The sequence below is a fragment of the Protopterus annectens genome, chromosome 13.part0 (assembly GCF_019279795.1).
Source record: "Protopterus annectens isolate FY-2018-M chromosome 13.part0, PAN1.0, whole genome shotgun sequence".
Classification (NCBI taxonomy): Eukaryota; Metazoa; Chordata; order Ceratodontiformes; family Protopteridae; genus Protopterus; species Protopterus annectens.
The window spans coordinates 296,454,176-296,467,680 of NC_056747.1; the positions used below are offsets into that span (position 1 = coordinate 296,454,176).

General features: G+C 43.2%; 2 protein-coding genes across 2 annotated transcripts in view; one reads left to right on the forward strand and one right to left on the reverse strand.

Annotated features, from left to right (window-relative positions):
- Positions 1-13,505, forward strand: part of STYXL1 (serine/threonine/tyrosine interacting like 1) — a 1,008,156-nt gene that overhangs the window by 300,263 nt on the left and 694,388 nt on the right. The gene's annotated exons all lie outside the window — the stretch shown is intronic.
- Positions 1-13,505, reverse strand: part of MDH2 (malate dehydrogenase 2) — a gene marked incomplete in the record, with an annotated part of 300,391 nt that overhangs the window by 186,112 nt on the left and 100,774 nt on the right. Inside the window, 1 exon segment of the mRNA XM_044053883.1 lies at positions 8,569-8,737. Within this exon segment, the coding sequence (XP_043909818.1) occupies positions 8,569-8,737 (169 nt within the window).

Sequence of the window (13,505 nt, forward strand, 5' to 3'; positions counted from 1 at the left end):
TCGTGAATACTCTGGGCGCAGTAGACAAGCCAAAGGGCAATGCTGAGAATTGATAATGCTCTGACCCTGCAAGAAATCTGAGGTGTCTTCTGCAACTTTGTCTGATAGGGACATGCAGGTATGCCTCCTTGAGGTCTAGAGTCACCAGCCAAGACCCCTTGCCCAGCATGGGAAGGAGTTGCTGTAGAGTCAGCATTTTGAATTTTGGCACAATGAGGTAAGTATTCAGTGCGGACAAGTCGAGAATAGGCCTCCATTGACTTTCTTTTCTTGGAACAAGGAATAATCTGGAGTAAAATCCTTGGCCTTGTTCTGAAAGAGGAACCTTTTCTATAGCTTTCAGTTGTATTAAGTTGGAAATTTGTTTCAAAGCCTCTGCCCTCTGATTTGGTGGCAGGTCTGGCATGCCTTTTCTTTTTGGCAATGTGTGGAAATGGAACCTGTATCCTTTGTCTATTATTTGCAGTGTCCATGTGTCCCTTGTAATGCTGTGCCAATTTTTTGAAAAAGAAAGCTTTCCACCCAAAGGTGCTTCGGTGCTTCTAATTGAGCCCTGGTCGGCGGAGTCAAAACAAAGTCATCGAGTCTGTCCTGGTGTAGCAGTTGTAGTTCCTGCACTACCTCTCTGGTTGGGAGGCTGCCATTAACGGCCTCTGTAGGAGCCTCTAGCTTGCCCTCTACCTCTGGCAAGCCTATTTCCGCCTCTCTGAGATACGTCTGTGTCCGAAAAGGACCAATTCTTAGTAGGCCAATTTCTGCTGAATCTCGGTGGTTGGACTTGCAGAAAATCTTTGACTGTTTGCACAGATTTTGCCTTTTCTTCAAATTTAAGACCTCTTGAGCCGTGGAACCAAATAATTTTTGCTTTTCCATAGGAGCATCCAAAAGCTTAGCTTTAACATGGTCTGGCAGAGATTGTTCCTTCAGCCAGGCATGCCTACGTATGATTGCACCCGTCATAGCTGACCTACATGAAGCTTCCAATGCATCATAACCACACTGCAAGAAATGGTTACTAACCTGCTGGGAGTTATGTACCAGATCCTGAAGGGATTTGCGATCAAGGGGTTCAGATGAAGACAGTTTCTTATGCAATTCATCTAACAAATACTCTTGGTACTGTATCATATGAAATTGACAATTTAATGCCCTCATGGAAAGAGTTGCAGAAGTATACACTTTTTTACCCCATCTCTCTAAAGCTCTGGATTCCCTTTCAGAGGGTAGAGGATTTCTAGCAGTGGCAGCTGCAACCCCTTTTGGGCCCTGGGAAATAGTTTCTGGATCAGCAGAGTGGGTCTTGTACAGGTGAAGATGAGAGTCCGGGACCCTGTAGTACCCATCAGGTTTGGCAGGAGCCGGAGGGAGAGAGTCAGGGGTTGTACTAGCATCAGAGTACACATCATCAATGACATTCAAAACAGGAGGTATAGCTAAAGGCCTATGCTGAGGCAAATGTAAAAAGGTCCTTAATCGCTTTCTAGAATCAGAGAATTCCTGACCCTGCCATTGAAAATGTTCTCTCATAGTGTGTAATGTCTCTCCAAAGGAAAACTCTTCAGGAGGGGAGGCCGAGGGAATAGATTCTTCAGCATCAGAATCCTCGTAGGCCGAATAAGCCTCCTCCTGGTGGTCTGACAGTAGAGCCATCAGAGGACTCATCTGAGGAGTGGGGGTCAGAGGGCTCAACACTGGGCCTTTTGTCTGGAGGTGGTTGCGAGCCCCTGTCCGGATGAGGTTGAGAACCTCTAATTAATAAAATAAGATCCTCTGCTAGGCTAAGAATCTGTGAGCTAGTAGAGGGTCTCAGAGGTAACCTTGGGAGGCAAAGTTTTAGAAAGTTTAGCAGCTTTAGCCCTAGAGAAAGCCTTAATGGACATGGATGCAGGAGGTCTGGCTGCACCATGTGCAGGAGTAGATTTGTCTAAAGGAATGGTGTCGGAAGGTTCCTGGACACCAGTTTCAGTAGGTAATTCAATAACCGACTCGGCCGGGGCCGAGGTAGTGGGTTGCGCGGTTTTGGTAATCGGAAGTACCAAGGACTCTTTCAGCCGAGACAGAGACACTCGCGGTAGGCCTGACCGTGGTTTCAGCCGAAACCGCGGCCCACGTGTGTCGGTCCTTGTCCTTCCGTTTCTTAACTAAATGCAAGTTGGAGTCTCAGACGGCATCTTGTAAGCAAAACTAGCCCCAAAGAATTCCTCTGCAAACTCCGACCGACGTCCAAGTTCGTCGGTTGAAGGAAGCACAGGCTGAACAGGCCGAGACGTCGTGGTCTGGGCCTAGGCAGGGGAGGCAGTAAGAGTGGAAATCCTTATGAGGTATTTGTTTCCCACAAGTTAAACAATTACTAACTTCATCTGACATCGGCTGAGGCAAGAAAGAGTCCCCAACGGGGTACTTAGCTTTTTCGAAGTCTTCGGTAGCAGAATCACAGGAGCTGGCCGACCGGCACTTGCGAACTGCTTCTGCTTCGGGCACCACGCGGCAAGAAAGACTGAGGAAAATGGCGTTGGTTGATGCTTTTATACCCCAGATGCTCTGACGTCGGGGAAAGTGCAACATCAGCAGAGGCCAGACCCAGACTTTGGAATCCGGCCGACCGAAGGGCTGCCTGAGGCAGGACAACCCATATGTGATGACTGCAGATGCATCCTTGAAGGACATCCTCCTGAAGGGCTACATGCTTAACAAATGAAGCACTTGACTATGCCACTGTCCTCTGATACAGTGGAACATACATGGAATAGAAAACAAGGGTTGTACAGGAAGTTAATTTTGCAACCCCTGTTGATAACAGTGCACCCATCCATCAGCTGTGACCAATAGCCATTCTGACCAACAGAAGGCCAAGCGATTATCAACTGCACTCTGCCTTCACAGATGAGAAGGCAGGAAAAGTAATCAGGCTTACGGCAATCCCCATCCCCCAGGACAGTCGCCACACACAAGGCAACTTCTCTGGATGGAATCGGGAGGAGAGACCCTCAAAAGAACCTTGCTTATTTAATTTCCAATGAAACCACATGCCGTCTACTTCTGTTAGTCCTGAAGAGTGTGTGCTGAGAACACTACTTGAAAATTTTACCACCACTGTCAGATCTTACCCTTCTCCATTTGGGCTTGGACTTGTGGGCAAAACTGTCTGGACAGTAGATGGGACATTAATATCACCTTCATGCCACTGGTAAAATTCAGTAAAGCAGAGCCAGCCATGGCAACAAATGATGCCTGCACATGCCACCACAACAGAACTCCTTATGCAGTATGTTCTCCTCACAAGTAAGGTGCACATTGTCAAAAAACAAGGACTGAGAAATTCCTGTCCCAGTAGAAAGACTTCAGCTGGCTGTCACCAGGTGGGGCCATCTGATAAGCAATGTTATGGGAAACAGCCATCATGAGGCCTAGACTGAACAGCAACCTCAATGCTAAAAGTTACGGACCAAGAGGATCAGGCAGAAAAGATGCAGGCGGAGCAAAGGGACTTCTTTTACTGCTGCAATGTTCTCAAAAAAAAAAAAAAAAAAAAAAAAAAAAAAAAAAAAAAAATTTCAAGTCTTATTAGCCTTCCTAGGAGGAGTCACTGTGACAGGGGTGGCCAAGACAATCTCAGCAGCCACTTTTGTAACACAGAAGCATTAAGACCCATCTAAAAAGACTTCTTAGTGGACAGAAAGGTTCCCTGTAAAGATTGCTCAGAAATCAAGAGATCAGCAGGCCTTCTCTGCCATATTACCTTCAGTATCGGTTTGCTTTCAGAGCAATTAGGGAGAGCAAGATCTCTTCCACTGCCATTCACACAGAGAAGATTCTGAATGTAACGCTTCTAGCATCTTCTCTTCCCTCAGTAGATAAAAGTTCCCCGGAGGGAAAAAAAAAAAAAAAAAAAAAAGAGAGAAAGAATCAACGGTCAGATGTACATAGCTAAAAATCTGAGGAGCCCTAGCCCTACTGTCCCTTTTGAAAGTCAACAGCAGCAGAGCCCGATGTGAAGCTTGACAGTATTCTATACAGTTAAAGACTAACGCAGCCAAACATATCAACTTTCATCTAGGACACTCCCATGACTACGACTGGGGGTGGGGGGCTACATTAGCAAAGAAGGCAAAGGCGTGACTGCAGTAGACAATGACTGATGACAGCCTGGCTGCCCCACAGACAGTGACAGCTAAAGCCCTGATGGAGAGGAAAGAACACCAGCCAATACTATGGGATCCACTGGAGTCAACAATTCCTCCCATCAGATACATTCTCAGGGAATTGATGTCAAAAGAAGAATGTTTTTAGCTGGAGATCAGGGAGCAGGAGAAATAAAAATGGCAATGCCAACATGACCAGTAGAAGTATAGATCACAGACTGTTGCTGTGCCAGAACCAAAACCATCTTCCCTACAGTCTAACCTCAGCAACCAGGTGAGTGAGACTGCTTGACCTGGAGAATTTACAGTGAAGGCTTCTGCTTTTTATCTACATTAAACAGCAAAATGAGGATGACACTGCAGTACAAGCATCTCTTAAAGTGTAAGGAAGGCAAGATGTCAGACCAGAAGTATATGAAGCCTGCACACAATATTTAAGCTACACCCAAACAGTGACAGGTGGACTCCCACACAAGAGATACAATGTGGCTTCTTTGCAATGGGATTGTCTCCCTACAGGGACACCTCTGGAAATGCTGGCAAAGAAATGGAAATATAGTTTGTAAACTTTAAGTGCTCATCAAAAAGGACAATCCTAATAAGGAAAGCCTGTCCCAGAATAATGCAAGGATAGAACACAAGTAAAAAGCACTGCCTCAAAGTAAGGAGGAGTGAGAGGGGTACCATTATCAGCAGGAGCCTCAAAGTAAGGAGGAGAGAGGGGTACCATTATCAGCAGGAGCCTCAAAGTAAGGAGGAGTGAGAGGGGTACCATTATCAGCAGGAGCCTCAAAGTAAGGAGGAGTGAGAGGGGTACCATTATCAGCAGGAGCCTCAAAGTAAGGAGGAGTGAGATGGGTACCATTATCAGCAGGAGCCTCAAAGTAAGGAGGAGTGAGAGGGGTACCATTATCAGCAGGAGCCTCAAAGTAAGGAGGAGTGAGAGGGGTACCATTATCAGCAGGAGGAGAAGAAATAAAACAAATCAACCTAACTAAAGCAAGAGAGCTAAAATATATGGGTCCAAGGCCAAAGGAGACAAAGTTGTGGTTAAGAGAGTCTACCCTGTGATCAAGTATTAAAGTACTGGAGGGGTTAGACAGCACAAAGCTACTAAAAATGAACCCAGGTCGGTGTGGAGAGAAATGTGCTTAACCAGCTTGAAAGTAAGAAAGCTACAAAGGGGAATGGGCGGGATATGAGAAAATGGTGTACCAAGAAGCCAATAAAAGGGCAACTGAGAACTAACTGTGCATGTCCAGAAACACTGTTAAGTCATTAAAAGTTCTTTAGATACATGTGCAATTACAAAGAACTCTGACAAACACTCTGCTAGCTGGTAGGGATATGAAGAAACTTTAAGAGCATTTTCCATTTGTCTTCAAACAGCAGATGCCAATGTCTAGGCAAGAAGGTGCTGCTTAACAGACTTACCAGTACTAAAAAGAGAGAGTGGAACACGCACGGTCTTTAGCTCAGTGTTAACTACCTCATCACAAGGAGACTGAAATGACAAGAGGAGGGCCCTGTACACATGGAGAATCTTTTTTTTTTGAAGATCGTATGTCATTACTTTAAAACAGGTTCACATACAATAATAGAAAACAAGTCATACGATTAGACCATCATGCAGTTTACATGTCTGTTTTATCAGTTTACATTCTGTCCAAGATTACATAAACTGTAAAGTTTATACCTTCTATTAAATGGTCTGTCCTCTTCCCGAATATTACTGTGAATGGACTGCTAAAACAAATTCTTTTATTTCTATAGTATGTGCTACTCGCACAAAGTTCTCCTTTCCAATATGTAAAGATTCCATTAGGGAAAGTTGAAATTTCAGACTCCATTTTTGAGTAATTGTTTGGGGCTAGCAATTGCAATAAACCTAGCCAAGACTCCGTCCTTACAAGTCAGATCCTATATCCCACTTCAGAGATTTCTACTTACCACCTTGTACTTGCCCAACATTTCTGTCAAAGTACTTACTGCACGCCACTTTTAAAATCCACCAATGTCACACTCCTAGAGAGGGAGACACAATTTGGACACCGAAGAAACCACGTAGTTCTACAATTTTCAGTATATCCAAGATTCAAAAGGAGATTTAATCCCCCAAAGAGAACCATTACACTAAGTGGCAGTTCCAAGACAGAACCATCTGTTTTTTTTTTTTTTTTGTTGATCAAAGACTAAAACCCATCACAATTAATTCCATCCTAAAAGACCCTCAGAATTTCTTTAGCAAATTAGGGAAGTTACAATATGAAGAGTAACATTTTGGTCACTGCAGGATGTCAAGGACTGGTTTAGTTATTCCACAATCTATTGGCCTTGAATGGTTTTGTGACAGTGTTAGTAGAAAGAATGTCTCCACGGGACAATCTGCATTAGACATTTTAGTTCCAAGCAACTTTTTTACATTTGAGAATGTGTATTTTTCAGAATCCTCTTAAGTGGCAATGGGGGTGGCCTGTGGCTCAGACCTTTGCCAAAGTAGTTTTATGGGACTAGAAGCACTTATTTCAAAGGAGCAGTGAGCTCTGGCCCTCCTTTCAATTACATATTTTACTTCTGGATGATGACTTACTGTCTGGAGTAGTGACTTGGCTGGACTTGAATTTTTTTTTAAACCTTTGTTCTCCTTCTTCCTGGAATTCTCTTTACATTCAACGAGTTGCTATTTCTATCACCGACACACATTTATACAAGCATTTGTCTCACAGCCATTACAAGCCTGCAATAAGAAAGGGCATTTTCCAAGCTAACTGTTAAATTTGTAGTAATCATTCTTTAACAAAAATGTATTGCACAGTGAATTCAGCCTTTCCAGAACTGTATCGGAGAAAGAAAATTTTATTAAGGAATGTATTTCTATTCAAGAAAATGTTTCCTCACTGTGCTGATCCTCAAAAACTTAATGGAGAGAAGTCACGGATTTCAACCGGTCAGATAGACCAGATTTCTATGCATCTCGAGGGAACCTTTATCCAACACCCCAAAAGACAAGTTCTATTTGATCATAGGTAATGTATGGTCTTGCATAGTTCCTTGGATTTTGGTGGCAACTGCCCCACTGTTAAGAACTAGTCCAGAGTTTGATATTTTTCCTACTCTTAATAAATTTGGCATCACACCTACTTTTGTATACAAGTCAGTGAACAACACTGGTACCTCTTGATCACAGGATGGCCAATCCATCTACCTATGCCCATATAAGCAAGTGTAGCCAGTATCCATCCATCCACAACCTCCTTTATTACACTTAATTATTCAGAATTAAACGACCCCCCCCCATTAAAATTCCAAAACATGCACGCTGATTGGTCAGTGTGCACGTTGTAAATCAAGACTTATACTAATGGAAAAAGGTCCGGTCGCCCGGACTTTTTCCATTAGTACAAGTCTTTTTTTTTTTTTTTTTTTTTTTTTTTGGACAGCAACAGAGAATGGAGGAGCTCCATTGCTGTTATCTCGCTATGTTAAACGAGTTTAATGTAGATTTCTTAAAAAAAAAAACAACGGAGATCTTCCTCTTTGTTGCTTTTTTTTTTTTTTTTAAAGCTGTCTTGCTATGTTAAATGAGTTTAACAAAGCGAGACAGCTTTAAAAAAAGCAATGGAGAAAAGAAATCTCAGTTGCTTTTTTTTTTAAAGCTCTCTCACTATGTTAAATGAGGTTAACATGGCGAGACACGTTTTTAAAAGCAACGGAGATCTTCCTTTCTCTGTTGCTTCCACACACAGTTCTGATGTACTGCATAACCATACGCATGCACAGTACATCAGAACTGCTGAGAATACTGGACAGCTGTGGAAGGGCAGCAAGGAGGCATTATACAATGCCATTATTTAAGAAAATTAAGTTCATTGTATAATAGCAATAACCCATGTCTGGGTGTGGGTAATGCTGGATTTACCCACGGTTGCCTTTGTTTGGCCACTTGGGCTTCGCCCTCGTGACCAAACCACACCAACCATGGGTAAATCCAGCATTACCCACACCCAGGCGTGGGTTATTGCTTAAACATCCCACAGTTTTTTTTTTTGTCCAAGGCAGATGTACCTGCACCACCACTGGGATGGTCACCTGTCACTTTGTTCCTTGTTCCATGTTAAAAGAGAAGGTCTGATGGATAGAAAACACCTACCTTTTTAACTTATTTAAGCTCGTTTTACATGGATATCTTTATGTTGATAACATTCTTATAACAAAAAAGTGCTAAATCATTAAATTCTGGTCAAGTACTTAGAGTGCTTCTTTTTATTCGATTTTCCTTTTGGAAGATTTGTCCTGCTTTTGGTTGGTTTATGCTGCTTTGTCAATAATGTTTACAGAAAGTACTACCTCTACAAAAAAGGATCCAAGGAGGATCCCAGCAGTCCACACTAAGTAATTTTTATCCTCTTGATCAAAGATTGCTTACCTGTAACTTTAGCTCTGGTTTCTATATGACTCAAGTCTGCGGCAACACCAGGTGTATGAGCAATATCATACAAGGCAAGATGGCTCACCACTGGGCTATTCTTCAGTAGAAGGGAAAGGGGCTGGCCAATTCCACCTGAAGCACCCAACACTGCCACTCTGGCATTACTCTGAAAGTGAAACAGTTAAGGTTCTTTAATAAAACAATACAATAATTTGCTAGGAAGAAGAGCAAGCAAAACAAATTTAAAGTGCTTCAGCTCAATCACCTACAATATAAAACTATTAAAGCCACAAGAAAAAGGTGGATAACCTACTAAATACAAACTTATAAAATACTACGTTTTAGCAAACTGAGGACTGATAGTACATACCCCTTACAATACGTAACTAAACATATGAATGACAGCAACGGTGCTTCAAACTCAGCTAGGGACTGCATCTCAAAGCTGCAAATTACACACCATTTAAACTGGTGTGCACACATGGGGAAAACGTGAAAACAAGAGTGTACAATACATAATCCATCCCCAACCCTCCCCTTCAGCAGTGAGGATCTCAAGCCAAGGTTTACACAAGGTGGCTAGCCCTGCCGCTCTCATTCACAATACTCTCGCGTGCTCACACTCGCCTATGACTGATTTAGTGTCCATCCACCTGCTGCATGTCTTCAGAATGTGGAAGAAAACCCACGTGATCAAATGGAGAACATGCAGACTCCACAGAGAAGGCACCCAGCAGAGAATTGAACTGAACATCTTGCTGTGAGGTGACACCACTAACTGCTGCACCACCATAAAGTGAAGCTACTTTTTTTTTTTTTTTTTTAACTTACTTTGCTTTCAAAGACAGACAAAGAAATTTTGGGTTTTCAAGTTAACAGCTTTGCAAGGCTCAAAACAAATGTCATTGCAGCTTATCATACTATACTGCTTCACCCAGTATACAAAATAATTTCCAGTTACACTGTAAAGCATTCTTGTAATCCTCATAAATGGAGCCAAGTTAAATGAGACACAGAAGTATCTTGCACCAATAACCACAATGTAAAATTAACATTAGTGGGATGCGCAGTCACAATAGATTTTTTGATTGGGGGGGGGGGGGAACATTTAGTTAAAACTGTACTTTACTTGCCTACTTTGAGAAAGAATTAGTAGTTATTTTAATTCAAAGTGCCATCTCACATTTTTCGCTCTTTCTGGATGTTCTTTTGACTGTTCCTGGATAGGGGTCGCCACAGCAGAACTCCGATCCGCTAATGATTGGCAGTAGATTTTTATGGTGCCGAGGTGCCAACTAGACGCCCAACCTTCAACAAAGGCACACCCATTCACGCATATCTTTTGAATGCCACTAGACTGCGGGGAGGACATGCAGACTCCACACAGAAGGCGCTCCAGCCAAGAATCGAACGGGAGAACCTCTTGCTGTGAGGTGACAACGCTTCTGGATGAACACCTGAAAACAAAAAATTCACCTTCATGGAATCTTACAAAATGCAAGACAACTGGGGCATGTGGCTATTTACACCTGGTTACTACTCACCCTTAGACCTTGTCTCACATTTTCCAAGAAACAATACGCCAGTCAAGCCAGGGTGAATTTCCGAAAACCCATCCAAAAGTGTAAACACTAAAGTAATATGTGCCACATTACCACTTCTGTGGAGCAACTTCATTCCAGATCAGGCAGTCTGTGCATGACAAATATCTTCCACTGACTTGTTGAAACAGGTTCACAACTCTGGTCCTACAGACTGCTGAACTAATAACTGTGGAGGTACAAGAGTTCTTGGACTGCTGGATCCTTAATAACCCAAAAAGCAAGGCACAGATTGCCCCCAAGGAGTCTATAGAACAAATACAAGGACAGGGCCTCTAGTCTCTTAGTAACGCAGGTCTTAAGACTAAATTACCTTTTTGGTTAGGATCCTCTGGGTGTCTCCACTTGCCTAAAATGTCCAGCAAGTTCTACCACAAAGGTAACAAGAACTGGTACAGAATTTCTGGTATTTTTCCTACTCAACACATTTGGCATCAGTGCAGAATACAGACGGCAAGATTTTTGGATCTTGAGGCGATGCCCTTTGCGGTCAGCTGCACCAGACAGAATTTCCTAACCACTGCTGCAACAAGATCAAAGAGAATTACTTACCCACATTCCAAGCCCTCTTACACCATCTTCATTTTGGAGTGGAGTAATATTGTTTTCACTACAAGCTGGACTGAGATCCAACATCAATATTATACTTTAGCATTTAGTTTTAAATGCTGGTGCACAGAAAATGCACTAATGTGTACAAGTTCAAGTTGCAACCGCAGCATGCCAGAAAGAGATTTGAAGGCACCCAGTTTTACAATCATTCACAAACTTGGGTTACCCAAAGCTCCCAGTTTTTGATTTTAGAGATCAGAGAAGTACATGCCAGATATGAGAGCTCCTAGAACAGATCCTAGAGGGACTCCGCTGCTTAAATTCATGTTCTCAACAGGATGCACCTGCCACCCTCACTGCCTGAGCTCTGCCAACCATACAATTACACACGATCAATTTGTCAAGTTATGCTAGCATATGGTATGGTATCAAATGCTTTGGCAAGGCCACTATATGCTATACACACAGAATGAAGGCTGGCCACAGCTTGTGTTAATCTCAAAGAGTACCAGGTTTGCAAGATGGGGTCTATCCTTAAAACCAAACTGCTGCAGGTCATGTCTTTCCAGATTAAGAACTAATATTAAATATCTTGTCAGTTCTAGCCTCTTCCATGGCCTTGCAGACAAGGCCCTTCATGCTAATGGGTCTGCAGTTTTAGGGGGTCAGTGGTGTGATATGGCCACTCTTGTGAAGCAAAGTACAGTTTTGTACCTACCATAAATGTAAATGTTAGAGTGTTCACCCTGCTGCAGTAATCACACTTGGGTTATCCTGCCATCAGGCGGTCCCGCAATTGGCCCAAATTCCAGAGTCTTCCGCATCAGTTGCTGTCACTTCTTCCCTGACATCAGTGCGCCAGGGGTATACAAGAGGCATCCGATGCCATTTTCTTCAGTTTTTCTTAATATACACACACACACACACACACACACACACACACACACACACACACACACACCAGGTAGTATAGGATAAAGTGGTAGAAATAGGTTCAGCTAGTTCAGAGGGGATAGAGGGAGGGTAACCTGGACTGCAACAGGGTGAACACTCGAACATCTACATTTATGGTAGGTACATAACTGTACTATGTTCATCATGTTACCCTGCTGCAGTCATCACACTTGGGTTGAATCCCAAAGCTAAGGAAGGAAGGTGGAGTTAAACAGGGTTAGAAGAAGCTAGTAGGCCCTGCAAAACTGCAGTGGCAAAACCAGCTCTAGTCATAGAGTAAAGAGGTAAGTGATAGTGTTTGGTGAAGGTGCGCACTGAACTCCAAGTAGCAGCTTCCAGATTATCCTTGGCTGGCACTCCCCTGAGAAAGGCTGCTGATGTAGCTATAGCCCTGGTGGAGTGGGACCTAATGTTAGCAGGTAGTGGTTTCCCATGATGTGTGTAGCAGAAACGTATGCAAATGTCTTATCCATTTAGAAATGGTCTGTTTTGAGATGGCTTTTCCGTGTGATCCTGTAGCATAGGCTACAAAGAGCTAGTCAGTTTTTCTGAAAACCTCAGTTTTATCCAAGTAGTAACGCAATTGCCGGTGAATGTCCAAAGAGTGCAGGAGTCTTTCTCCTTTGTTCTGGGGATTTGGGAAGAAAGTGGGCAAGTGAATGGTTTGGTTTAGGGCCACACTGGATACCACCTTTGGCATGAAGGAAGGATTAGTTCGTAGAGAAACTCTGTCTTGATGAAAAATGAGGAAAGGTTCCACTGCCATTAAGGCCTGTAGCTCTGAGACTCTTCTAGCTGAGGTTATTGCTAGTAGGGCAGTTTTCCATGAAAGAAATTTTAAGTTAGTTGAAAAAGCTGGTTCAAAGGGCGGCAGTGTAAGCTTTTCCAGGACAAAGTTGAGATCCCAAGTAGGTGTTGGAGCTCTCCTTGGAGGTCTTAAGTTCTTAGCCCCTCTGGGGTACTGTCTTAGGAGTGGGTGTGAAAATAAAGGAGGATCCGTGCTGTAATGAGCTGAAATTGCTGAGGCGTGGATCTTAGATGAAAAGGAAAGTACTTTGTGTAACATCTCAGTTAAATATTGTAGAATCTGAGGAATGTTTGGCTCCAGGGGACTTAGGCCTTTAGCCTGGTTCCAGGCGCAAAATCTTTTCCATTTGTCTGAATAGGTTTTCCTGGTGCTTGGCCTCCTGGCCCCCAGAATGACATCCATAACAGCTTTGGATAAAAGTGTTGGCTGGTTGTTTAGGTAATTTGCCATGCAGCCAGGTTTAAAGTCTTGAGCTGGCTGTGTGGAATCAGATGGTCTCGCTGGGTGAGGAATTTGTGGCAAAATCCATGGTGGGCCCTGGGCCATGTTCCTTAAAATTGGATACCAATGTTGGCGTGGCCAGTCTGGTGCAACAAGAATCATTTGTGGCCTCTCTAATCTGACTTTCAGCAGTACCTTTGCTAGAAGAGGCAGTGGAGGGAAGGCATACACTGTTAATGTTTTCCAACTGAATGAGAGGGTGTCCACTTTCCAAGCTAGAGGATGGAAGGCCCTTGTGCAAAATTTTTGAAGTTGGTGGTTGTGGGGGCTTGCAAACAAATCTATGTCTGGGCGTCCCCATTTTTGAGCCATCATTGTAAATACTTGTGGATCTAGTTTCCATTCGTGTGGATCCATGAGGTTTCTGTTTAGGTCATCTGCCAATGTGTTTTTCTTTCCTGGCAGGAATTGTGCTTGTAATTGAACCTGGTAAGACAGTGCAGTGTTCCACAAGGTCATTGCTTGCCTGCATAGAGGGTAGGAATGTGTGCCCCCTTGCTTGTTTATGTACCACATAA